This window comes from Zosterops lateralis (genome assembly GCF_965231275.1).
Source record: "Zosterops lateralis genome assembly, chromosome: 1".
In the NCBI taxonomy this organism is placed as follows: Eukaryota; Metazoa; Chordata; class Aves; order Passeriformes; family Zosteropidae; genus Zosterops; species Zosterops lateralis.
In genome coordinates, this window is record NC_139762.1 from 129,745,685 (window position 1) to 129,772,674 (window position 26,990).

Here is a 26,990-nt window from a genome sequence, read left to right on the forward strand (position 1 = left end):
GGCAAAGAATTTCACCTTGTATCTACTGCATCAAGCCAATCCCTCCTTGCTTGAATTACCCTGTACTTTTTGAAGGACATCTAAGTCTTGTTTTAACATTCAAAATGACAGCAAATTCACCAAGTTTGCAACATTCTTCTAGGTTAGCTGGCTAACCTTCTTGGAAGAAGGGGTTTGCTTTCATCCAGTTTGAGTTTGTTTAGACTCAAATAGCCTGAATTGCTAATGAGAAATATAATACAAAAGCGCTCTTAAAACTACCAGGAAAATTTGCATTCAGGCACTGTGCCTAATTGCCCAACTCCATCCCTCTCTCCAACAGTATTATCCCAGATGCATTTTTGCATGGTTTGTGTCTAGTCTATGTGAAACAAAAAGTCCTTGCAAATCTGAAGCTTCCTGTTAATTATTAGAAGTAGACAATACTCCATTGTGCCAAAACAACACTAGCCCAAGCAGAGCAAAGGTGGAAGGAATCGTATGTAAAGTATTGTCAAATTTGTCTGGTAGTCTAATAGCACAACTTATAAGAAAACATCATAAGTTACAGACTATTCCTTTCATTAAATGACTGGTCTCAAAGATTTTATTTACTTTATTAAAAACAGAGAAGGTCATATGAAGGGTAATATAACTGAGACACTATGTTAAACTATGAGCCTTTTAAGGAATCCACATTCATAAAAAGTCACAACATATTAAAATTATTTAATTACTCTAGAGTAATTTCTAATTTCAAAAGCCCATTTTATTGGAACAATGATAAATTAAGAATAGATGAAATATTTTATAGATTAATACACACAGTTCTTTCTGCAATCAAGATTTTAAATGGGTCTAATAGCCTTAGCACTTACAGTAGGTTCCTAAAGTGCCAAGCAATTATAATTGTTCTCTCAGCATACTGGTTTAATTTAATACCACCCAAGTAGCAAAAGATTTGGCTTTTGCAGTGGAACACAGTCATTCACCGTATTTCCTTTATGAACGATAAAGTAAGCTATTTAAAAGGAAAGGAATGCCCTGGAAAAAGCAATACCATATTGCTAATTATCAGACAACAGTTCTGGTATATCTCAGACTTATTGAGATCAAGACTGAGGCAAGATATGCATGCATACCATAAGCCCTCTACCCTTCCTTTCCACATAAAGATAGTAGTTGGTGTTAGCTCTGTGCTCAACAGATGTCCAGAGCAGTGGGAACTCAGCAAATATAAAAATGTAGCACCTATGGAGTACCTAAAATTACAAAAGTACTTACAATACTATCTGTAAAGTTCAGTTCTGTGAGTAGTGTTCAGGAGTTTTGTCCAGCTTTTTGCTCCATGTGGCGACATTTGCCTTGAGTTTGTCACCTTGTCAGATACCTGGAGGCTAACATGTGATTCAGCTAAACATCTCAAATCACAAGTGACACAAATGTTACATAGTAAAGTGAAGCAGTTTAATGTCTACTGTTCAGAGATTGTTTCTTCCCTTCCCTCATGTTGTAGGGAGGTTTTTGTCAAGTGCAACATCCCTTACCCCTGCAGCATCAAGTCCAAGGCTTTTCAGCATTGGCTTATGAAGCCCTAGACTGTACATCTGATATTTCTTCTGGTTTTATTCTTTTGGAAATAAAAACAAGCTTAGAAACTGGATCCAAAGAGCCTGCCTGAGACTGTGGGCAGTACAAAATAGGTAATCTCACTGGCAGTGTTTCAAGCATCACAGTGGAGTATCACTTCCAAACAGTGACACAGCCAAGAGTGAACAGGGGTTATTCACCTATAATTTGGGAAAGAGAGTTTGCTCACTTCTTCATGTCCAGCTGGCAACCTGAAGTGAAGGAGTTTTCCTGTTACACTATTTTCTCAGTCAACTCCCTGGCTGACACTGAGCAGAGAAGTAGGCTTGGCACCAGCGTGCCAGCAGGCTTGCACTTGAATCTGGTGCTACAAGGATGATGGGGACAGGTGTAAGAGAGGGCAGCATACTCCAGAAAAGGGGTAGATTTAACCTCTTACATAATATGAAAGGAAATAATCTGAGTCAAAATCTGTGTCTCAGGCCAAAATACAGCATATTTTAGATGAAGGTAATAAAAAAGCACAATGAAAATGTAAAAATGAGAGAAATGATATATTATAGTATTTGTTTGCCACATCTGAATGACTAATAGATTGGGTCAGCAATGAATTTTTGATTTCTGAAGAAACATTGAAATTAGATGAACTACTGATTTATTAATTTCTGAAAGAACAATTCTTCCTTTTATGCAGTGTAACAAAATATCAAGTCACTGTGGAGACAGAGAAACACAACCAACTATGGAGGCTTAAAGTGATACTGTAAAAGGAGTTTCACCTTTAGGCCGCTGGTTAATTTTTAAAAGAGGAATTTAAATATGCCTTTGGGGAGTTGTTTGATATGTCCTGGGTCAGCTTGATCCCAAATACAGCTTAGTTCCTAACAGACAAGTGTTCCCATCATAAGCACTACAGTAATAGATGACCACCCTGACAAGCAGAAAGGAGCATCCTTGAACCAGTTTTCCTGGAAATAATGGGTCACAACAGCCATTTCTTTGCAAAAATATGAAAGTGCCTGTTTTCATCTTCCCAGACACCTAAAGCTGAACTAATGTTTACTGGATTCCATAATACAAACACTTTATCCCCCCTTCTCAGATTCTGAAGGCTTGCAAGGAAGGCTGATCCAGACCCAGGGCTGTTAAGGACCACCTTAAATCACATTTAAAGCATTTTGGTCATCATCAAGTATCTGTGATCATCAGATACTTCATTTTATCAACAAGAATATCCTAGCACTGGTTTAGTAGTGCTTGCTTAATAATTTTTTAACCCTTTCAGATGCTGAAGAAACCTATTGTGAAAAGGTATGTTAACAAACCAAATAAATAAAGCCAACCAACTCATCTTCCCACCCATATTTGCAAATTCTAGCCAAACTTAATTTGAGATTTAGTGTTGCAAAGGAACAGCTTTATGTGCCACAATCTGGATACATCCCTAATGAAAAAAAGAAAAAGAAAAAGAATAGAATTGAACATTTTAAAAGAAAGTTTAGGAAAATAATTGCATAATCATGAAATGAGTAGTCTTAGAATCAATGGTCACCTCAAACTGTAAAACCACATCATAAAATACACCACCACAAACCTCTCCTTTCCTCTGATTTATGCTTCATGAAAAAGCAAAACAAATGTTATACAAATATTTTCAGTAGCTGAAAACTGGTTATCAGTACAAAACCACAACTACAGACATTCCTCACTGCTGTGCTGAACTGTTCTCAAAACAATCCAGTGTAAAGGCCGCTGACAAATATTTGTAATATTCTGCAGTCACAAAGAACCAGAGTGTTGTGTTTGCTGCAGATCACCTTGCTTGTGATTTAGAGGTATTATTTAGGCTTCAGTCTATGATTTGCTATGGACACTGAACTTGTGGCCTCTCTCATCCTAAAATCTCAGAATAATCACTGCTGTTTAGTAGCATTTCATTGCATGTCCATTAAAAATAAACATGCTCAAAATAGCAGAGATTAAGAAGCTACAGTCTCTTTGCCTACAGCTCTGAAAAACACAAATAGTGTTGCCCTCTGTGGATCTTTCAGACCAAAAGAAGTAGGAGGAGAAGAATATTAATAGCATCTAATAAGGTGAATCCCAGAATCTATTTCACACTGAAAAGGGGAAAATTCAAGAGAAATTATGTCAGAAACCATTCCTATTGTTCAAGAAGTACACCATATTTTCTCTCACTGCTGCAGAAACAAAGTTGTCAAGTATATTTTCAAGAAAATATTTAAGTAAAATTGATGAAGTGTCAACACTTGACTGCTTGTTTAAATTGAACAAAATTATAAAAGCTGTTAGAGTGTTCAATTTGTTTCAATGTTAGTATATACCATAAATGCTCACTCAAGCAGGGAGAATACTGCAGACAAGGCACAAAGATTAGGAGATGTCTTAGACTTCTCCCTGGAACATCATGAAATACAATCAAAAGCAGCCAAAATTTTTTTAGTGGAGCTAATTTTTTCTCACCGGGGCTCAATGAAGAAAAGAATCAGTGTTCCTGTATGCTGCAAGAACACTTTGCTATTTGCTTAACAGGAAGTTAAATGAACCAAAGCTACAGACAGAAAAAAAAAATCCATCATCAATTAATGTGACAAATTCTTAATAGGAAAACAAATCAGATTTATTTTAAAACTGAGGTCTTGTTTCTGGCGTATTCATATTTTCCCAAGGTTGAGCTTATATTCCCGACATTTATATTTTTCATAGCTTATGCTTTCTGAGGAGTACAGATGTCCATTGGAGAGGGCTTTTTCCTGCATTGCTCCTGGTGAGTAGTCCAAAGACTAATCAAGAGGACCATGGCAAGCTGTAGCAGCTTATGCTCCAGGTGCACCACAGCTGATGAGAAGTGGTGTGCAAGAGCTCAATACCCACTGCCATCACTCGCATTATCAACTGAAAATAAAGCATTTGAATGTTAAATTTTTCTTTCTTCTTCCATGATCTGTCACATTCAGATGGGAAGCACAATGCAACTCCCTGAGGACCCCCTGGAATGCTCCCAGCACCTTACCTAAGAAATAATTCTGGTAGCCTTGCATTCTCATAGGCTGAGTGGTGAGTTCTTATATTCCACCTAGAACACAGATATGGTGGTCTGAAATTCTGGAGCAGACACCTTTTCACAGGCATTTCCAGGCTGTGGAAGATGATGCATGGCTACAGCCTCTCAGTAGTGCTCACAGTCTCTTGAATCAACTCAGCATACCATTGTCACAGCTGCATGACATTGTACTGAACTGATTCCACTTCACCCAGAGAGCAGGACAGAAGCTGAAGATGAATCCCTAACTGTTTAATAATATCCATTCATCCATACTTCCTGCCCAGTATAGATATTTTGGTTTCAAAATTAGACATCCTGACATTTATGGAAGCAGTCAACTTTATGGTATCTCTGTACACCCTAAAGTGAGTGAGAAGCAAGGGGTTCTGACCATAAATAAGACTAATATATTCCATGATTCACTCACTCTCTTCCACAAGGTAAAAAACAGCAGCTAATAAAATATTAAAAGATTCTAAGCATATAGTAGCAAGTAGTAAAGCTAGCATGAAAAATGTGCCCAGCCTACTTCAGCCATAAAACACAGGAGAAAAAGAACCTTAAAATTTAAAACTGATCATAACTTTTTAAATATCACTGTTATGAAACTTTTCTTTCTACTATTATTCAAATGGAAATTCACTAAGAATTCACCTAGGCTGGCCTCCAGTTGGGATTCTTGTGCTCTGAAAGCCTCTGCTAATGTGGGGGTCTCCTGCTCAGGGTGGATCTCTCACACAGCTTACAAGTTTCTTTGTCAACAAACTGCTCCTCACTTGGAGCCAGATACAATCCTCAAAACAAACCCCTAAACTACTCCAAACTTTTCAGAATTTTACCCCCTTATCACATCTTAATGACTCATAGCTTTTAAAATGTCACACCTCAAAAACATTGTTTTTACAGCATATAAAACAGAGAGAAAAAGCCCTGAATTTCAAAGTAAAAATAATAATAATTAAAAAAATATTTCTTCTGTATTGGAGAATTCCCCTCTGCCTTGGTTTACTATTTATAAACCATCAGTCTGGGATTAATTATTATAAATCCTTAAAGCCGAAAAGAAGATTTTAGGCATTTTATTCTACATATAATCTATACCATTATTAAACTGCAGCTCAAATGCACTTTATGTCCTATTTCTGTTGGTCACCTTTTGACATTTATGCATTTTACCTATGGTAAATTTTACTCCCTGGGAGAAAGAATTTCTTAGTACTTTGAAAACATCAGACCACCCATGTGACGTGGCAGCGCTCAGTGGGAGCAGTGTCCCCTGCCAAGCTCCAGGGACACTCACCAGGCACCCCGTCTCTCATCCAGTAAGCAATGTCTGTTCCCTCTGCAGTGTCGTAAACATCCGTAACATTGATGGGCTGCAGCAGAGTCATGATCTCTCTCACGATGTCCCGGGCTTCAGCACTGCCAGCAAAACCCAGTCCAGATGGCCTGAAGGTGCCCTCATCAGACTCCATAACAATATCAAACTTGGAGATATTTTCCTAAACATGCAAGAAAAGAAGAGATGTGGCTGTTACTTTAGCTGGCATCATATACTGGATTCTAGGTGTCATTGTGAGCATGCCACAACAAATTTGTTTTCAGAAGCAGAGAAATGCTTCCTGTGAAAATGTGTACATAAGCATAAACGAAGGGACCTATCCTTCTATATGGAAATAGCTGGAACAGTTCAAGTTATGTTCTGAGGCACCAATATTTTGTAGGACCCACAACATCAGTGGTCTGCTGGCCCCAAATACTTGCTTTCAGACTTCTGAAGTGCCACCTAGAGAGTAAGCCATCACCACCATATTGCAGTTTTCATTTGCAGCTCTCCCCTTCTTCTCAGACCTGAGACTCTGAAATTCTGTTGCAGGGGAGAGGGTATGCAGTGCTGTGGCTTTAAAATTAGAGGCATTCAAAGCTTTCATAGACTGTGAGGAACAGTCTACTTAAAAGCCGGCTGCTGCTTGTTCAGAAACACATTACTTTCAATATACCATATAGTCAATTCTGATATTGATTGGAGGACTGAAATGCCAAGGTTTTCCCTCAGACCCGAAGGAATAATATCTATTTTAAGAAAAATTTGTGCTTCCAAGGTAAATCCTCACAGGAAACCCGAAAGGTAAGATTTTGTGTACAAGTAGCATAATAACATGTGCTTTTAGTGTGTACTTCAAAGAATCTTTTAAGCTAAAAGAATAAAAATTAGAAATTTATTTACTTACCATATTTGCTTAGATTTCTCAGTTACAAAGGTCTAATTGGAATTAAATATACAGGGATTTTACATGAATGAAGATCTAAATTTTTTAAATAATTTTTTAAAACAGCTTATGGTCATGTCAGGCAGAATAAAGCTCCACTTCATACTGTATTGAATGTGACTAAGAGAACTTACTGCAGGTTTTACTCCTGTGCCCAAATCTCATGCCTGAATTTTATGGCTACCATTAGTTATTTATTACAAGGCATATGTGATAGCAGCAACTAACAGATCCATGTCATTACCAGCAAATATTAAGCCTACAATTCAGTAAATAATTATTTTACATTTTTTCTGTATATAAACCCAAATATGTACTACAGGTGGCGGTGAATAATTCACATAAGTTTTCAGATGTCATTTATAGAATTTGCCAAGAACTGGTTAATACTTTCCCAAAACTTTTTTTCTTTTGAGTGAAACAATTCTAACAGAGCAGAGCTATTTACTTTTAACTTAGAAATATATCCAGTGGTTCAAAAATTCAATATAAAATCTTTGCATGATAAAGAAACTGTAAATGTTATAATACCTTAAGACAACCAATTTGTTCACCCATTTAACTACTGGAAATCAAAGTGCAAATAACCAATCTTGTCACCTCACTCACAATCACCATTTTTAGACAGTGAAAAACATCTTCAGTTTGCAAAAGATTAAATGTAAATAATCAGGCTACATATGGTGTCTAGGCCTATCATCAAAAGCTGTCCTGAGGTCATGAACCTCAAAATGAATAATGATTCACAGACCATCTGAATACAGTGGGAGAGAAGCAGACCAAGAAAAGCACACTGCAAGCTAAAAAGGACCAGTGATGTTCCAATGTCAGATACAGTAGAAAGAATGTCTCAAATGTAAATCTTCGTTATCATATGCCCAAGGAGGAAGACTTTGTAAAGACAAGATGCATTTCAATGTGCTGCTGAATTTACAATGAAAGCTAACTTAAGTATAGTGAGCCCTACATAAATATGAAGCTATGGTACTCAGCTTCTTTGGTTGAGTTTCCAAAGCAGGACCTCTGTCCATTTTTAGAGCTGCTGAAATGAGGAGAAGCAATAAGGCAGGGGAAGGAACTTTCAGGGCAGTGAAGTGAGGAGAAGAGTGAGCATGGGAACAACAGACACCTAAAAGAAATCTCACTTATCACTCAAAACAACAGAATCCCTAAGTTCAAGAACTTCATAAACTGCTACTATTGCTGAAGTGATCTTCAGTTGTGTTTTCTCACATGTTTGCATGTGTTTTTAATATGAAACTGAGTAAACAAACCACCCACAATACATTACACCATACTGTTGTTCTGTAAGAAAGCTATTCAGTTCTGAGAATCTGCTGGAGAGGCATGAAAACAGAACACCCTAGGGAGAGAAACTGACTTCACTGGGGAACAAAAAAGAAACAGGTCACAGTTACTTGATGTACCATATGTCCTTGAGAAACCTTTTTCCCTATTTGGTACACTAGAAGATAGGATTACTTATGAAATTACTCACCATCAAATTGGAAAGTTGCACCCTCAAAAAAATTAGATTGGTCTCCCTGTTCCCATTTTTTCACATCTACACTGGCATTTCTACTTACACAGAGAGAAACACATGCTGGAAAACTTGCTTAAAATACACTGCTTAAAAATAGTGAAGATGCTTTGTCATCATTTGCCATCTATGATGCAGGAATAACTGCCACTAACAAAATGAGGTGAGATCATACATTACCCTTGACTAATTCAAAGGAATAAACAAACCAGAAAGATTTAAAAAAACAACCCTGCAGGCTCAGCTGTTTCCTTCAGTCATTGTCCTAGTGAATGTACCATTTAAATAAGCATTTTAAACTCAGTATGTAATTTTTTTCAGAAAGTAATCTCATCCACTGCATCTTGATATTGTGCCACTTCTCTTGGTATGTACCAGAAAATTAAAACTCCTTTGTGTAACCTGCTACCTAATTCTCTGAACATCAAAATAGATTTTTATCCTTTGTTTTTTTATGACTTGGTCACAGAGGAGGTCACCTCTCTTTATTATGTCATCTTTAGCTCTTCAATTGAATTTTTAAATGAAACATTACAATAAATCCTGCATGGGAAAATTGGCTTGCTATTTTTATTGAATACACCATTAGGCACAATCCTTACCAATACTTCTCCCATTTTCAATTTTTAAATTTTACTTCCTTTTATTCCTGTTTTCTCTATTAACAATCTATTTTTTTGTCTCTGCTAAGCAAAACTAAAAATATAAGTACCTGTTATCTCTAAGGCAAAAACCTGATAACATGAAATCACAGGATCATAGAATGGATAAGGTTGGAAGGGACCACAGTGGATCACCTGGTCCTGCCTCTCTTTTTGTTGTCAGGGAACTTGCTGAGGGGGCCTCTGCCCCTTCACCAAGTTATTGGTGAAAAGTTGAACAATACTGGGCCCAGTATTGAACCCTGGGGGACACCACCAGTGACAGGCCTCCAACCAGACCTTGTGATTACTGTCCCACCCTCTAGGGTCGTCATTTAACCTGTAATTACAGTAAACTCCTTCCACTGAGAAAACAAACCCTTACAATATATATGACTGGTACTTCTGTTGATAGCAAACATCTTCCTTCTAGGATAGACACTGGCAATCCCAAGCAGGTATACCTTACAGTAGCTACTTATTCAATCAAAATCCCAACTGTTAATTCTTATCAGATCTTAAACTAGACTGCAACATGTCATGACTAATCCATTGATTCACTGATGGCAATCCCTTTAACCCAGCTAAAGCAGAGACATACCTGAAAGCTTAATGCAGGGAACAACTATCCTAAAAGCTTTCAGCACTTTTGGGCTGTTTAAAATAGAGTATTACTTGTCCAACAGCATATTTACTGGTTTTTTGTGTTTTTTTTCCACTGAGAAGAATCACCACTTTACAGGAAAAATACTTAAGTCTGTAGTGACAAAGAACTGTCCTTGACTAATGGTTCATTTGTTCCAGTGATAAAGGACGTCTGTTAATCTGACATTGTGTTTTCAGCTTTCTGTAATTGATTTACACTTAACTTTAAGAAACAACAACACTTGTATTCCAGTATTTGTTCCAGAGCAGCCGGGAAACAAGTAAAGCATGGCAACAATGTTGTAGAACTCACAGGGAAGTGATGCTCATCCCATCTGTACTGAAAAAAGGTTTAAATCAGCACCCAGGTTTGTTAGGCTGGCAACTAAGACTACAGGAAAGATGAGAAAAAACACTGAATATACCTAAGTGCATATGACAGCAAGAAAACAAACAAACAAACAAACATTCTCGAAGTATTCAATAATACATAAACATGATGTAGTGTAATTTTGAGTTGCTGTTCAGTATGAAGGTAATTCAATGAAGCAAAAGAGGATAAATTGAAACTAGAGAAAAAACACCACAACAGCTGTTAGGAAGCAGAGATGCACCGGCATCAAGACAATAACCACCAGTCACAAAGTGTGATCATACCATTTACACTCTTTTTGAATGAAAACAGGGAAAATTGGGAACACTGTGAGTTATTCACATTTGTAAATTATCCCATCATTATATGGGAGAAAGCTGATGTAAAGCTTAAGATTAGCACAATTTTTGCTAGATGACAAGGTATGAAAAAGGCTCATCCTTTTGTTACAAGATAAAATATTCTTCTGCTACATTTTATGGGAAAGCAGTATGTAAAAAAGTCTACAGGTATATGGGTTTATTCTGTAGGACAGTTACAAGTTCTGGCCTCTTGAGAAGCCAATGACAAAAGTTGCAGTAACTTCAACAGCCCTGGAGCAATTTGGTCATGTACTTATTATCCTTCACTGAGTAAAAACATACTATTGCTACTTCTTGCCTTACTGCAACTGTTTCCTCTACAATTTGCCATCACCCACAGAGATGAACATTTAGTATTGTAAGTTCCCTGGGATGAAAGAAATAACAAGCAGACAGCTCTGAACATGGCAGCAGGCTGAGTAAGGTATGCCTGAAGTCCTCTCTTGGGAGGCTTTTTCTTTGACAAAGGGGTGTATCCAAGAGAAGCGCTCTTCCTGGAAAACGTTCCATAACTTTAGATCTTTTACTGCTCAGATAAAAAGGTATCAAAACAATGTCTACGGCTCTGAATGACCATCTCACCTCTGTCCTTTTTCGGCAGGATTTAAGTTTTCACTAGAAAATAGTCGGCATGCCATAATTGAAAATTATGGTTTATATCTTTCAAACAAAGATGATGTTTACTCTTTCAGGAAGCTAATGAGTATTTCTGCAACTTTCCACAAAAGATAAGTGAAAACAAATTTGCAACACCTAAGAAATTATCACAGCACATACACAACTTTCTATACAGCTGGAGGGAGGTCCAATAGAAGGAAGCCAACCTTCTTACAACTGAACATCCCAACAGACCAAGGACCTGTGGACGGGTGAATCTGCCTGAAATATATCCTGTAAGCAGCAGTCCTCAGAAGACGTCTCTACCAAATTCAACTGGCAGCTCTGGTACTGGCTTGTGAGAAGACAGGAAAGATGCACAGAGAAAAGTTTTTCTAACACTGGACATGTATGATTTTTATTTACATGGAATGAAGACTAGATATCCAGGAGACACAAATCAGTCCATGACTGATTTGGGGTCTTCCATTCTTCAGGTAGTGTAAGGAATCACCTTGGGTTTGTGTTTTAGCAAAATCTGTATTTCTCTTCAGCTTTCACATGGAAGTTTATTCCTAAATACTAAGAATTAGGAATTCCTACGGACCTTGGACTACTGTAAAAGATAATTCTGTAACTATGCTATCTTTACTGTACTTAATACAACCAGTGGTGCTACTGCCTGTTGTGATACTGGAGAACACAGTGTGGTTACTTTCTTTCTGTAGTTTTGCAAATGGACATTTCACTCTTTCTGCATTTCTTTTCCTTTGCAATGAAAGGAATCAACAGGACATCAGTGACCTAAAAAGGCAGCAGTAATTCTACATAATTTTTGATTACAGAGAGTATTGCCTGAGGAAAGTCAAAAGACTAACAGTCAACACATTTTGCTGGGATAAAAGAATCCCCATTAAAGTCCTTTATATGTTTGGTTCAAATCAGACACAAATTCATGTCTTACATTTCACCAGAGTACTTGGTACCTCAGGCTATAGTCTTCCGAAAACTATGGTTATGAGGAGACAATATTTTCTGGAGAAGAATCATTTCACCTGAACGACATGATTTTTTTTGATATTTGCTTTTTAGAGAAAGCAACTCATTAGCAAATCACAGTAGAAATCTTATGTGAGCATCAACTCAGAGTACTTAAACTAGCATGAAAGAAATGCCAGGATTACAGAAATTCCTGTTTTCATGCAGACACAGTTTGAGCAAAATATCGGATCTTGGTAATAAATACAAAAAAGAAACCATAGTAAACACTGGTGTTTGATATTTTTAAATGTAGTTAAACCTTTACTAAAAAGTTAAAATACTGTATGGTATTTGCACCATAAATTGAGGTAAGTACTGTAAATATCATTAACATAAGAATACCATCATGCAGAAATACTGAGAATGCCTTCTGTAATGGGGTTTGAATTGAATTAATAACATATTAATGTCTCCAGTGATCACAACCAAGTTACTAAAGTAAATTTGAACGTGGCCTAGGATCTCTTAGTCTTCTCATTACAAAATGTATTTGCTTTCCCAAGAGATTGTATGCAATACTTCTGTTCCAAAATAAATATTATCAGTCATTCATACTCCCTTAATTCAGCTGGGTAAATAACTGTAACCTTGTTTTATTGGCACACAGACCTTTCACAGAATCTAGTCCAAAGCAATGAAAAGGAGGATAGACACTTCATTGCATATATTTTTTTCTCCCTTCATAAAGACACCATAAGAGTAGACACACAAAAAAGTTAATCCTGGCTGAGCGCCCTCAGGTATCATTGGTAAAGATTGTAGCAGAATCTGTACTGAAGAGTTGCATCATGAGGCCTTCTAGAATTATGTTCCTCTAGTTCTTCAATTTGACTTGTATATGAAAGTAGTGTTACAATGTTTCACAATTCTGAAGTTATTTACTGTATTGTTTGTACAAAAGAGCCCTACTCAGCAATTCAGTAGCACAACACTAAGTATCCGAAGAAGACTTAAGATGAAGTGTCAAACTCCAAGCTCTGCAGTCTGATTTGCACTTAAATCCTTTATTTTCACTGCTCTTTATCAAGATAAGGATTCTTAATGTTAAGGAAAATCTACTCTTTTTCTAGTCTGGGATTAAATCTAATTATTGGCTAAAAGCAGTGAGCACTTCAACAGAAATCTCCTTTGGAAGAAAAGGTGCTGGTAATTCACTTGAGAGGCTTCTACACCATGGCCAAAACCGAGCAGGTGCTCTGTGATGTCCTGGAGGGTGGCAGGTACCCTTGCATTAATGGAGGCACTGAAACTGCTGGAATATACAGGGCTTTCAACTCTTGAAAATGGCTTAGAAAAACCATGCAAAGAAAACACTGGACAAAGACCATATGATGCTCTCCAGAAAAGTATCTGATAAACTGAAAGCATGGTTGTGCAAATAATGTGTGTGTCTGAACTTCACCTGACTGCAGTTGGGCAAATATACTTTTCCTAAGCACATATTTACTGGATGCTATCAGAAACAGGAGACAGCACTAGACTGTCTAGAGCACTAGAGCTTTTGATCAACAAATATGGCAGCTCTAACATTCTTATAAAGCTCTGAACAGCTAATATATCCTATCACTAGCTTTAATAATCAGAAATGATAATACTGGGATCTAGGGAAAAACTTGAGTGTTATAAATAATGCTACTACACAGGGATATGTGTTAATTTTATTGACACCATAGTAAAACCACCACAGTGCTATCTCAGTTATTTCTGCAGTAACTTATCCACTTTCTAGCAGTGACAACCTACAATGATGGATGAGAAAGAACGGCCTGAACTTAAATTGAAAGAAATAATAAATATGTGACAAAAATAAGAGCATCAGTACTTGTCCAGTACTATATTGTCTTCATTTCTTCTCCCTTGCCACATTTCCACTGACATGAGAAGATAATTTACAATGTCAAGGAAATCCAAGTCTGCCTGTGCTGAATTACTGCATTCATATTTCTACTTGTTTGTAGTGAACTAAACTCATAAGTCCAGCTATGTAGATGAGTCATACAGGCTGTCTTTCATTTTACAAGGCATCTTTAAATACCACTACCTAACTTGTACTCATTACCATCAGCAAGCAATGTGTGTGCCATACTATCCTAATTGGCAGAAATTTGAGCAAGTAAATCATTAAAAGGTTAAGTTATTTTTCATGCTAAATTTAATGTACAGTATTAATCAACTTTATTCCATTATTATGAGTAATGCAATGTCCTATAGTTAAATCGATTTATAATTATGCCAGATCACATGGCAGGGGGGAAACAAGAACAACAAACAACAGACGGATGTCATTTCTGCTTAAATTCTCCATGTAAATTACAAACTGTTAAGTCAGACAGGGCTTTCTTTGCAGAGCACAACATCCAGATGGAATTTCACCAGCAGAGCAAGAACTGAGACAAGTTTGTCTCAACTTTTTTAAAAGCAAAGTAACCAAATATCTTGCAAACAACACCCAACTCACTTTAGATTTCCCTATTTGATCCTTAGTTCTGCTTTTTGGCATTATTTCAGAATAGAAATCTTTGAGACAACAGTGAAACAAAGCCATTTTGGCAAAAGAGGAGACATACATGAGACAATTTCATGTGTTGCTGACATCATCACCATAGGATGAATCTTATTGTCCAACATGGACATCTACAGAGGTGAATCTTCAGGTACATTTCTGATGAGTGGTGTGTATTACAGCATCCTTCCAGCTCCTCCAAAATGTGGTTCTGTACATAAGAAGCATCTCTTTCATGTGCTACTTTATTCTAGTTTAATCCTGCTGAATATCAGAGTACCAGTGGTAAATCCAGAGTCCTTAACATATACTAAACTGCAACCTGTCACCTCCCTGAGGCTGATAAAGCAAGCTCTTGTGTAACTCTTCCAAATAAATGACAGAGCTGAGTTATCCCTATAATTTGGAGATACAAAGAGGTACAACATTATACACAGGTAGTTTAATATAGTTCTTAGCAATATGAAACCAGTTAGTCAGAAATATTTGATTGTTCATCAATTAGTCAGAAAACTCTAGCTGCTCTAAACCTATCTCTGACAACTCTATTGCAGATGCAAGTTCATCTAATTTGGTTCATCACAATGAATTTGATTCAAAGTGAATATCAGAACATTTATTTGTTCTGATAGGTTGCTTAGCATTAAAAAATGCTCTTAAGAATTGCTTGTGAGTCTGCTTTCATGCTGTTGCAGAGCAGCTAACTTCTTAGGCACATTTGTATTCACCTTGTCTTTGCCATGGATGTATTAACCATTGTTGAGAGTTATACTGTTTAATTAGGGAAAGGAATAAAAGATTACTGTAGAATAGTTATACAGGTACAGCATAATTTTTCTGTGGGAAAAAAACCCAAACACACACATATTCCAAAGACTCATCTCCAAAACAGTTTTGGCAACTCGTGATGTATTTTGAAATGGCAGTTGTTGGCAGGAGAGATAGATGCTATATTTTTATCCTCATAGCCTTAAGTCATAGAGTCTGTGTGTTCTTTTCAACACCAGAAATCAACCTTTTAGGATGTTCCAAAACTTACAATTGGCAAAGTACATTATAGACTACACACTATCAAGATAAGATAGCAAATATTTTTCTTTGTAGTATTTTATGGTTTACATTGTAAAATATTATGGGAAAATGCAATGAAGCAGAAATATATAAGGCAAACAAAATTTATTTATATTGCAAACATATGTGGACCATTCATTATTCATTCTCAGAAGGCTAGCTATGTTTGAAAGTTATGGAAGATATCATCATGAAATATCTGTTTCAGAACACTTTTGTGACAGAGTATCTTAGGTCAAGCGGAACAGGCACACGTGTGGTTGCATCGCTTACTGTTAAATGTAAAATTATGTTTACATTTATGATTAAACCCAGAAAATACACTCTCAGGCAGAACTGGAATCACTGATTTTGTTTAGATACTAAGCTGAACATCTTGACAAAAGTAGTAGTCAAGTCATAAGACTGGGGAGAAAAGTGCTGTCAAGAAAATGTGGAAAGACATATTTACCTTGTGCAACTCATAGTATTGCCTGGCACCTACTCCTCCTTGCTCTTCCCCTGTCCATAGCACCAGGCGCAGTGTCCTTTTTGGACGAAGACCTAAAACACAGATTTTAATATTAAAAATGGATATATTTTAAGCAATTTTTGCATTGGTCTCCAGCCTTCAATGGATGAAAAGCCTGTTATTTCCACAAACCAAACACAACCAATATCAAGTGTAGGTTTTTCTGTCTAGAATACTTTTTTCTTGTTTAGGGAGAAAGACTGGGGTGTGGGGAAAGAGTCCACATGAGGAAGAAGTGGGCACTTGGGGTGCTGCTACTAATTGCAGTAGCACAAGAGAAGCATATTTTGGAGACATACTGAAAGTGTCTGAAAACACACCAGAAAGTAACTACCTTGATAGATTTTTGAAGCATGTGCTTTTGTCATTGTGGTGGTCTGCCATAAATAATACACATCTTCTTCGTAGCAGAGCCAAATCAAATTTTCATGAAAACTACCATTGCTTTGTCATGGTTAATTTATTACAAGTAATTGAAAATGAGCTGCTGGATTTTTATGAGAAATGTTTATCCATTTCAAGAACTGAGAGGCTATGTAATATTATTTTGCTTTTTATCAGAGAAATGAAAAGCAGCAATCTGTACTTTGGAATCTGAAAGAGTCAGCTGATAAATGTATGTATGACTTTCTGAAACAAGGCAAACATGAAGCCATTTTCTATTTTGCTATGGTAGCTCAGTCAGAAAGATAAGTTCTCAGATAAATTTGGAAACCATTTTTGCCATGGCAGAACTGATCAGATAGAAGTTGCTTCCTTCTATTTATTTGTTTCTTTCTATTCATAAATTAATATATTGAGAGAAACTTGAGAGCATGGAAGAGCAAACAGATAAAGAAAAAACTGTTCTCTGTGCAGTGGAATGCTAATTATATTAGAGAAAAAAATTAAAAAAAAGACATGAGGCGATTATCACAACTGATAAAGCATAAAGTACCACACACACTTTTGTACCAAGGAGAAAATAATATCAGTATCACTGTCAAAACTTATTTCATCTCCTAACTGAAATGGATGAAGACTGCCAATATACTTGACCTTCATTAATTTTTTTCTTTTGACACAATGAATATGATCTGAAGATTTCTTTCCTGAAACTACATGCTAGCAATCCTCAGAACTGAAGGCAGAATATAGAAGGAATACCCCAAATCTGAATTAAAGAACCTGGATTTTCCAATATTTCATAAAGAAGTGCAAACAAGTTTAAAGGTGTATTTTCTGAATGTTGATCTGTTGATTGTAAACAGAAAGGTTGTCAAACTTCATTACTTGAAAGACCTGCACACCTCCCAGTGGATTCCCCCACTCTCCTAAATCACAGCAATAAAGGATTAGACTCCTTTGCTTTTCAAATTAGTCAGATTACTTAAGAGGTAAAATTGAGATAATAAAATAGCTATTGGTTTGAAGTCACAAAGATTTAAGCCCAAAATAACCACAAATGTGTCAGCAGCTTGGTTAGAAGAAGTGGCTGTAAAAAAGAAATATTGCTGGTATAAAACAGAGAGGCCAGTGCTGTAGTATGGTTCCAGCAGGAGTTTAAGTGGAAAAAGGAGGTTTATTTGTGATATCACAAAAAGCAAAGTGAAGTCCAATCTCCAGCCTGTGCAGGTAGCTTTGGCAGGAAATGCTTAAGACAGGTAAGCAGCAACTTCTGGCTCCTCTCAGGCAAAAATCAAGCTGCTTTAGTCTGCCACTGCTACCCTAAGGGAGACTTGGGGATTTGGGCCAGTGATCAGGGGGTCCTCATGGTTGGCTCAGATGGGCTGTAACCTCAGCTCCTGCTCTCCAGGAGCTTGGGATGATATCAGCTCACTTGCAGAAGACATTTGAGATTCTTATGGCCCCTCCCTGCCCATCATGGCATCTGTCCTTTGAAGCTGGGGAAACAGAAAAGCCCTGCTGAGCTTTGGCCTTTCCAGTCTGGGATCTGGTGTATCAGCTCTTCCCATCTCACGGATTCCTGTCAGCAAATTCATTTGTGCGTTCTACTGAAATTAAATGGGCAACTTTAAAAAATAAAAATTTGGAAGCTATGGAGGCAGTTATTTTAAATACAAACAAAGTCTACAGAGGAAAATTTAATTTCCTCATTATCTTAATCTGAAAACGATAAGTATTTATCTACTTGTCATTAAAACCACAGCTAATCTGACCAAAGAACAGCAAACAAATCCAGGATTCAGAAGTAAAATCGCTAAGAATATTCTCAATGCATGTTTTTATTGCACAAAAAAAAAAAAAAAAAAAAAAAAAAAAAAAAAAAAAAAAAAAGTGTACTGTACTCAAGTTACAAAAGTTTTTAAAAATAATTTTAACTCTTTTGGTTTGCTTCTTAAAAACTATTGGATCCTAAGCAAGGTATCATCTTCACAAAATCAGAAGTCTTTCAGATCACTGCCCGAATATGTACTGAAAAGACATGATAAAATAGCAATTGGGCTAGAAAACTATGTTTTGTGATGGGTACAACATATAGAGGGGTGAGTAGGCAATTTTAAAATGAAGGAAAACTGTTACACAAGTAGAATTGTACCTCTTTCCTTGCTATGTAAATAAATTATTACATAGTATTAAAAATAAAGAGGCTATCAGAAGAAAAAAGCTACAGATGAATTTCCAACTCTCCGCTGTTCTAGAAAAATATATTATCTTTTTTTTTCTCCCTTCTATCTTGTCCTTAGCTGAAATAAAATCATAGTTTACCACAAAGGTGCATTTTGGGAATCAGCCTCTAAATGATTACGGTTTATCTCAAGCATAAAAGATACCATGGGCATGTGGACTCACAAGTTAAAGAATGAAATAAAAACATTGATATGGTCGATCTAAGACTAAGAATACATCTGTAGCAAGCACAGCAGGACACCTGCTCTATTACACTCCCTCTGTGCTGGAGTGGCTGCTATCCTTTCCTGCTCCTTGGTACCACGAACACTTCAGTCATACCAATGTGCAGGTCTTACTGACTCTATTTTCTGTTTCTTTTCAATCATCATAGATTGCTCACATTCACGGATAACAGCAGCAAGACCTGAATTTTTTATCTTATGTGTCTTGCTCATGCTTGATAGAATTGAGATAATCCCACACAGCAAAACTGAAATGTATTGTTTGGTACGTGCAGAGACAAATCATAATGGCCAGACACACGTCAAGCAAAAAAATAAACCCACTTCACTCTCAATATAGCTTACAAGTCAGGAAGGAGAACTTGAATCATCTTCTCAAAATCAAAATAGAGATCAGTACTATAAACACAAAATTTTCTTCAGTAACTATTTTTCTACTTTATAAACATAAATCCTTCCTGATGGGGAGAATCACAGAGCTAAAGTACTCTCTAAGAAGACAGTATGTAGATAGCTAACAATGTCATTTTAAGACTGACTAGCCTTATATGAGGCATACAAGCGAACTGCAAATGGAGGTGAGTAGATTAACAGGTGTCAGGGTTTAACTTCAGCTGGCAGCTGAAGCCCCTCACAGATGCTTGCTCACTGCCCCACCAATGAGAAAAGGGAGAAAATCAGAAGGATAAAAGCAAAAAACCTTGTGTGTTGAGATGAAGACAATTTAAAAGGGAAAGCAAAAGCTGTACACACAAACAAAGCAAAACAAGGAAGTAATGCTTTCCTAAGACCCTGCATAACTGGCCTGGAAAAGCCTTGATCGGAGCTGAAAGTAGAATAAATTGCACTGTCAGTTGAGGGAGGTGATTCTGCCCCTCTACTTCCCCTGGTTAGACCCCACCTGCAGTATTGCATCCAGCTCTGAAGTCCTCAGAGCACAGAATATGGACACGTTTAAGTGAGTCCAGGGGAGGGTCACAAAGATGACCTTCCAAAGATGGAACTTCTCTCCTATGTGGAAAGGCTGAGACAAGAGAAGGCTCCAGGGGGACCTTAGAGGAACCTTCCAGTAACTGAAAAGAATCAACAAGAAATGAGGACAGACTTTTTAGCAGAGCCTGTGGCAATAAGGACAAGGAGCAATAGTTTTAAATTAAAGAGATGAGATTTAAGGAAGATGCTCTTTACAGTGAGGGAGGTGAAACACTGTCACAGGTTGCCCAGAGAGATTTTGGATGCCCCATCCCTGGAGAAATTCAAGGTCAGATGCAACAGGGCTCTGAGCAACCTGACTAAGTTGAAGCAGTTCCTGCTTATTACAGGGGCGTTGGACTAAGTGACCTTTAATGGCGTTTTTCAACCCAAACTATGTTTCTTTATGTTCTCTAACTTCTAATACTCCCTAAGTCATAAATATATTGGCTTTAGGAGCTGCTAGGGAGAGGTAAATATAGATAAATCATCCTCAAGTATTATCCTCTGCTGCACTGAACATACATAAGCTATGCCCTTTTATGCATTGTTACCCATTTCTTTAAAAGATATTTATACAAAAAAAGTATCAAGATACATGATTATGTTGCTGAAATTCTTTAAATTCTTATTACACTCCCTACCTTTTTCAAGTTTGGAGCTGATTAGACATAGGTGATTTACTGTGTGCCATTATCTGGGATATTTCTATAATGCATGCATTTCTCATAAAATACCTGTGATTTTCAAAATTTCTGCCACAGCATAAAATAAAATAAAATAAAATAAAATAAAATAAAATAAAATAAAATAAAATAAAATAATAATAAAAAAAAGTAGTCCACATTTTGCTGAAGAAGATAAGAACTCATTATCAAAAACAATGGTACAATCTGGTAATACCTGATTTATATATCCTGTGGTACAGGCAAGGAAGAGAAAAAGATCTTACTGCTAGCAACTTGTTTTCCTGCCTAATTTCAAAGAATATACATACAGAAATAAACTGTAATCAATAGGATGATAGTAATAACACAGTTAATTGAAGATGTCCAGACTTTTCCTCTGAAGACCTGGAAGAAATCTCAATTCTGAACCAGGAGGACTTTGGCTTTTACTCGTTATAAACAGCCCTCTATGGTTTAGACAATTGATCTCACTACTTGTGCAGAAAAGTGCCTGTGTACTCATTTATTTAAGAAGAAATTCGGTTTTTTTTAATTCAGTGACAAATAATGATTTCACAGAGAAAATCATAGAATCATAGAATGATTTGGGATGGAAGTGACCTTACAGATCATCTAGTTCCAACGTCTCTGCCATGGGCAGGGACATTTCACTATGTCAAGTTGCTCAGAGCTCCATCCAGCCTGGCCTTAAACGCTTGCAGAGACGGGGCATCTGCAGCTTCTCTGTGCAACCTGTGTCAGTGCCTCACCACCCTCACCACCTTATACAAGGAATTTAGATTCCTTCCAAATATCTAATCTAAACCTACTCTCTTTAAGTTTGAAGCCATTGCCCCTTGCCCTGTCAGTACATGCTCCTCTAAGTAGACTCTCCTTTCTTGTAGGCTTCCCTCAGGTACTGGAAGGTCACAATCAGGTCATCCCTAAGCCTTCTCTTCTCCAGGCTAAACAATTGCAGTTCTCTCAGCCTTTCCTCACAGGAGAGGTGCTCTCTCCTTGTAATCATCTTCATGGCCCTCCTCTGCACTCACCCCAGCAGGTCCACATCCTTCCTTATCCTGGGGTCCTCAGAGCTGGATGCAGCACAGGTGGGGTCTCACAAGGGGAGACCAGAGAGGCAGAATCCCCTCTCTTACCCTGCTGGCCATGTAGTTTTGGATGCAGCCCAGGACATATTTGGCCTTCTGGGCTACAAGTACACATTGCCAAGTCATGGCCACCCTCTCACCCTCAAGTCCTTCTTCGTAGACCTTCAAAGTTAAAAGCTTCTAAGTTAAAAGCTTCCAAAAATAAGACAAAGAATAGCTGAAAAAAATCCTTTTAGTATTACTTAAACCTTGATTATAACATATTTCTAATTCTCTAGTGAAGCTCAAATTAGACACGGGGAACAGCTTTTGGCTTCAGAAACTATCTCTCTTTTCTTCCTAAATCAGTCTAATGCAGTGCAATCTCCTTGATTTTTGTCTGTTGATAGCTTCTTTTTGCGGCACTGAGGACAAAGCACTGCAAAAAATAGCACTGGGAAGCAAGTAAACCTCTGAGTGTTGAAAGTCTGGAGTAAAGAGAGATGAAGTCTGGAGCAGAAGAACTGAAGCACTGCAGGAAGAAGATAGAAAATGGTCAGGTCTGTGGCTGGGGAGGGGGAAATCTAAGTGGAGTGATGAGCCAAGCCGGGTGCTGCAGCTCAGTCTCACCTTGGGCTGTCAGCTTGCTCAGAAACATGTTTTGGGGGTTGAGAGGACACAACTCTGCCACTGGCACAGACTGTGAGCAGCTGTTTGGAGAGGCCCTTCAAAGAAGGCACAGGGGCACAGCAGTGCCCAAGCTGAGCCAGTCTAGCCAAGGACTGGATTTCCAGAGCACCAGCAGCCTTGACAGCAGTGCAGCAAAACACTGAGATTACACAAGCAATTTTCCTGGTTTTAAGGGGGCAGAGGGGCAGATTTGCAGAAGAGTGGAGAAGGGAAATGTGAGAGGTCTAAGATAGATTTATTTTCAAAAAGCAATGCAATATCCAAGAGGAAATGTCAAGGAAGGAGCTGGGTATACGAGACTGGAAGGGAAATCTGTGAATGATTTGCAAGTCTAGTAACTAAAAATAACATGGATTAAGCCTTTTGACTGGGGAGGTGAGAGAGAAGAGGGAAGCCAAGCCCAGAGCCTGGTGCTTATGGGCTGCAAGTCAGGTACCAACAGTGCCAGAGGGAGGGTTTCTCTGTGGACACCTTCCTGCCCACCTGGCAGCACAGCTCAGGGGCACTTCAGATGAGAAGTACTGCCAAATGTGCTTGTCTGCATATGGAGTTTTCAACAAAGAACTGGTTCGTGTAGTGTCATGAAGCCATTACAAGTAATTTGTACTAAACAAAAGAGGAAAGAAAAAAAAAAAAAAGGAGAAGAAAAGGGAACACAAACTTGCCTGTGTACAAAAACAAAGCTCAGAGTCAGTAGAGAACTCCTCCACCCCATGCTTTGCTCTGGTCCTGTCAACGTGTTCTCCAAGTCCCACAAAAGGAATAAGACACTGTCCACCTTTAAAACACACCTTAATCCTCTTCAGGAACACATTCTTCCTTAAGGGTATTTATGATCTCATCAAATCGTGGCACAGAAAAGGCAGTGTGGGGCCCACTCCCAAACACTCTGGGATTACAAATATCAGACATGGTTCAATCTTAACAAGACGTGGGTCTGTATTCTGCCTCTGCTGCCCCACTCTTTGGATTAGAAAAACAAATCTGTTAGGCTATTCTGAAAGCTGATGAGTCAGAAAATGAAGCAGGCACACTTCTGTCTCCATATTTAAAATTTATACCTTAAAAAAAAAAGACAGCAAGGACAAGATGCCCCTTTATTTCATTTGGGAAGGATTTTAGCACTTCACCATGTCAACCATGTTAGAGATTTGAAAAACAAAACACACAACAACTAGCATTGGAGGTTTTTAAGATTTTTATAGATAATCAAAGCTCAGATTTTTTTTGAAATTTCTGGGTAAATTAAAGCTTGCAGAGAAGCAGCAGTCCACAATACAGAGGGCAAAATTGCTATGGAAGTCTGTATATCTAAATTTACCACCAGATTAGCAACCTTTTATGTTTGCAGTCACCCCTCTGCTATGTCAACACAGTATGAAAATTGAAGATTTAAGTACTTGCTAAATATGTATTCAACCAAATGTTAAAATGAAGGAATAAATGCATTTGTAGTGTAACAGCATATGCAGATATTTCATACCAAGTGGATTTAATAGAATTGAAAACGCGAAGGTCAGAATAAAATACTCAGCTTTTGGAAAGTGAAAAGAATGTAAGAACAAGAAGTTAATATCAGGCATATTTGATTAAAGAAGAAAACTAGAAACTGCAAAAGTAGTCATTTAATTATGTTTCACAACATATCTCCTAGACAGCAAACAACTACACCACAAGTAATTTAGAAAAATGTTTAACAAAATATTTTGCAAGCATGTTAAAATTGCATTTATATGACTTCAATTAAACTAGCAGAAAAGGAATTACTCTGGTGATCATGTTTTTAATAAAACATATCTTTAGTCCTCATATATTAGCCAGTGAATTTGGACTGGAGAAATGTAACTTCATAGAAAGACTACAGTGAACTGTATAAAAATCTGTCTAATGGTTTTCCAGTTGCATTAGTCATGTGTATAATTCAGATGAGAGTTAAAATTTCAAATTTAAAAAAGTTTTAAGGGGGAAAAACTGTCTAATCAACTCCTTATGAGTAATAATAACTCAGTTAGTACCTTAAAATTCTTCTATGCATTGTTTTAAAAACATTTCTGTAGTTTTCTGTATCTTTTTCTTATGAAACAGCAATTCGGTTGTGCCAGATCCATGTCTACATCTATACGAAAGCTAATTTATAAAACCCCAGTCCAGCTTAATGCTGGCAAATAGACAAAGAGGGGAAACAGCACATATCATCTATCACCATACTTTTCTCCCTTTTTCATGTTTCATCATTGTCTAGGAATGCAGGAAGGCTGCGTGTAAGGTGTGATGACTAGGATTAGATTTTGTCAACAATCACTCTTCCTTCATCAAGCTACTCTAGCAGCAATGGCATCACCATCCTACCCTGGGTGTGAAAGGAAAATGTTCCCTATTCATCCACTGGACTGCTGGTATTCACTGGTTCTGGCAGCTCCCCACAGCAAATGTTTTCTTACATGGAAGAACAGGACTCTCAGAAGCACTTTGAGGCACAGTCCAAGCAGGAGACTTCCTGGTCTAAGGCAGCATGCAGACATGACTGAACATGGGCTCAGTGCACAACACAACAGCACAGGCAGGGAACTGTTCACTCTGTATCACAACCCACCACTGCAGTGGTCTTTGGAGTGTAGCCCTTCCTGGAGTCTGCACTGACCACTTCAGCAGAAGCAAGGGTTCAGATAGCATTCCCTGGCAACACCTTACACTGGCTGCAGTTCAATAAATTGAAGAGAAAGAGGAGAAGTTTGTCATTTGACAAATTCACAGCTCAGCCATTGACTTCTGAAGATGTCCCAGATTGAGCAGTAGCTCATGGATAGGTAAGCACCTCTGGGCTTGGCAGGGCATCAAGAGTTGGCTAGCAATAAAGCAAGAGAGACCCAAACACAGCCAGGAAAAGCTAGAAAATACATTTCTTGAACAAGGAAAGAAAGCTTGTGGGGAAATGTTGCTGAAAGAAATGTGGGATGTGAACAAAGAAACAGTTGACTGATTCTTCCTATGCTAGCAGAGATGGGACTCTGAAAAGAAACTAGACTGTAGTGTCAAGTAACATACCCCATCAGTTTCTCTTCTCAACAGGAAAAAAAAAATGATTCCACATGTTTTAATTAAAAAGAGATATAACAATTATAATTTTTGAAGTTTTTCAGAATAAAGCACTAAAATTCATCCATCAAAATCAACTGGATTTCTAACTCCAGTAAGTTCCCTACTGCTGTTAGGAGACTTAAAATACTATGTTTGAAAACTTGACACTGCCATAAAATAACCTTCTAAAGAACTTTCTCTATTATTGTCATCATTCAGTTCCTTCAAGCTCCCTTTAGGGATGAAAGATCTGCATTTCCAGCAGTAGAGTGTGAGGTGGCTTTGGCAGGACTGGAGGAAGGCAGAACACCCATGTCCTCAGCTTGGAAATGCCCCTCAGCCAAGCAATGTGGGAGCACAGCTGGATTAGGAGCAAAGAGGCAGCACTGGCTAAAGCTCTGAAACCATAGGAACATACTAACTGCTTCTTGCTCAAATGCAAGTATGACTCCAGAGCAAGAAGAGCTGCAGGCTTCAAAGGTTGGGAAGGGAGCACACAAATATCTCCTTCACAGAAACTGACAACCACCATCCACAACCAAGTCCTGCAAACTGTCCAACCAAAGACAAAATATGGCAGCAAAATAAATTCTGTGGGATTTTATGGGAATGTACTATGTGTAGCTGCTTAGCTAGTCCTTCATCTCACCTGGACTAGCAGTTTCTTTTGTAAATCTTGTGTGAGAGAGGGGATGTGAGAAGCTGTGTTTCAAATGACACCAAAGCACTAACTGGACCAACATGAAAATGCTGAGGTAAATTACATTGGCCAGCTCCAGAAAAGCTCTTTTTTGCACATAAACTAACAAAATAACAAAATTTTAGAATTAAAAATGCAACCTGAAAACAAATTGGATCTGAGATTTCTAGGCTGTAATTAGCATCACAGCTGTTGTTCTGTAAAACTAGAAAACCACAATTTGCTTGAGTGCTGTCTCCTATGGCTTCCAAAGGCCCTCATCACACCACATTACAGGTCATGCAACACCCCATGGATTCCCTCAGCTTAAAGATGTAAACCTCATAACCTTTCCTCTCTAAAACACCTCCAGTGTCTTCCCATCAACTCTTAATTGCCCCAAATAACACTCTCAATACTTCCATGGAGATATTTGCAATCTATCACACAGAGTTGGCAGACAGATTAAAAGGAAAGAGACTGGTGATTACCACAATGCTACACCTGTTCTGGTAACCAGGTGTTTGCTATCTTTAAGGAAAGAATAAAAGTGTTTTCTTCCTGCCTCTCCTCAGGTGGGACTCAAATGCACCTGCCCATCTATCCTCAGTCACCCATTTGAAAAGTATATCAGAACTTCCTATTCTAAATATTTTTATGCCTTTGTCAAAATTAGTTAAAATAGATCAAAAGATTAAAGCCTGCATAGGGTTGGGCAGGGCAGCAGCTGCCAGATACTGCAGAAGAGAAACTGCACACTGTATAAGTTT

At 37.8% G+C, this 26,990-nt stretch overlaps 1 protein-coding gene across 1 annotated transcript in view; it reads right to left on the reverse strand.

The window, feature by feature from the left end:
* Nucleotides 1-26,990, reverse strand: part of CPQ (carboxypeptidase Q) — a 167,495-nt gene that overhangs the window by 26,513 nt on the left and 113,992 nt on the right. The window contains exons 6-7 of the mRNA XM_083876832.1: nucleotides 16,131-16,222; nucleotides 5,937-6,138 (exon numbers count right to left, since the gene is read on the reverse strand). Of these exons, the coding sequence (XP_083732958.1) occupies nucleotides 5,937-6,138; nucleotides 16,131-16,222 (294 nt within the window). The remainder of the gene's footprint in view (nucleotides 1-5,936; nucleotides 6,139-16,130; nucleotides 16,223-26,990) is intronic.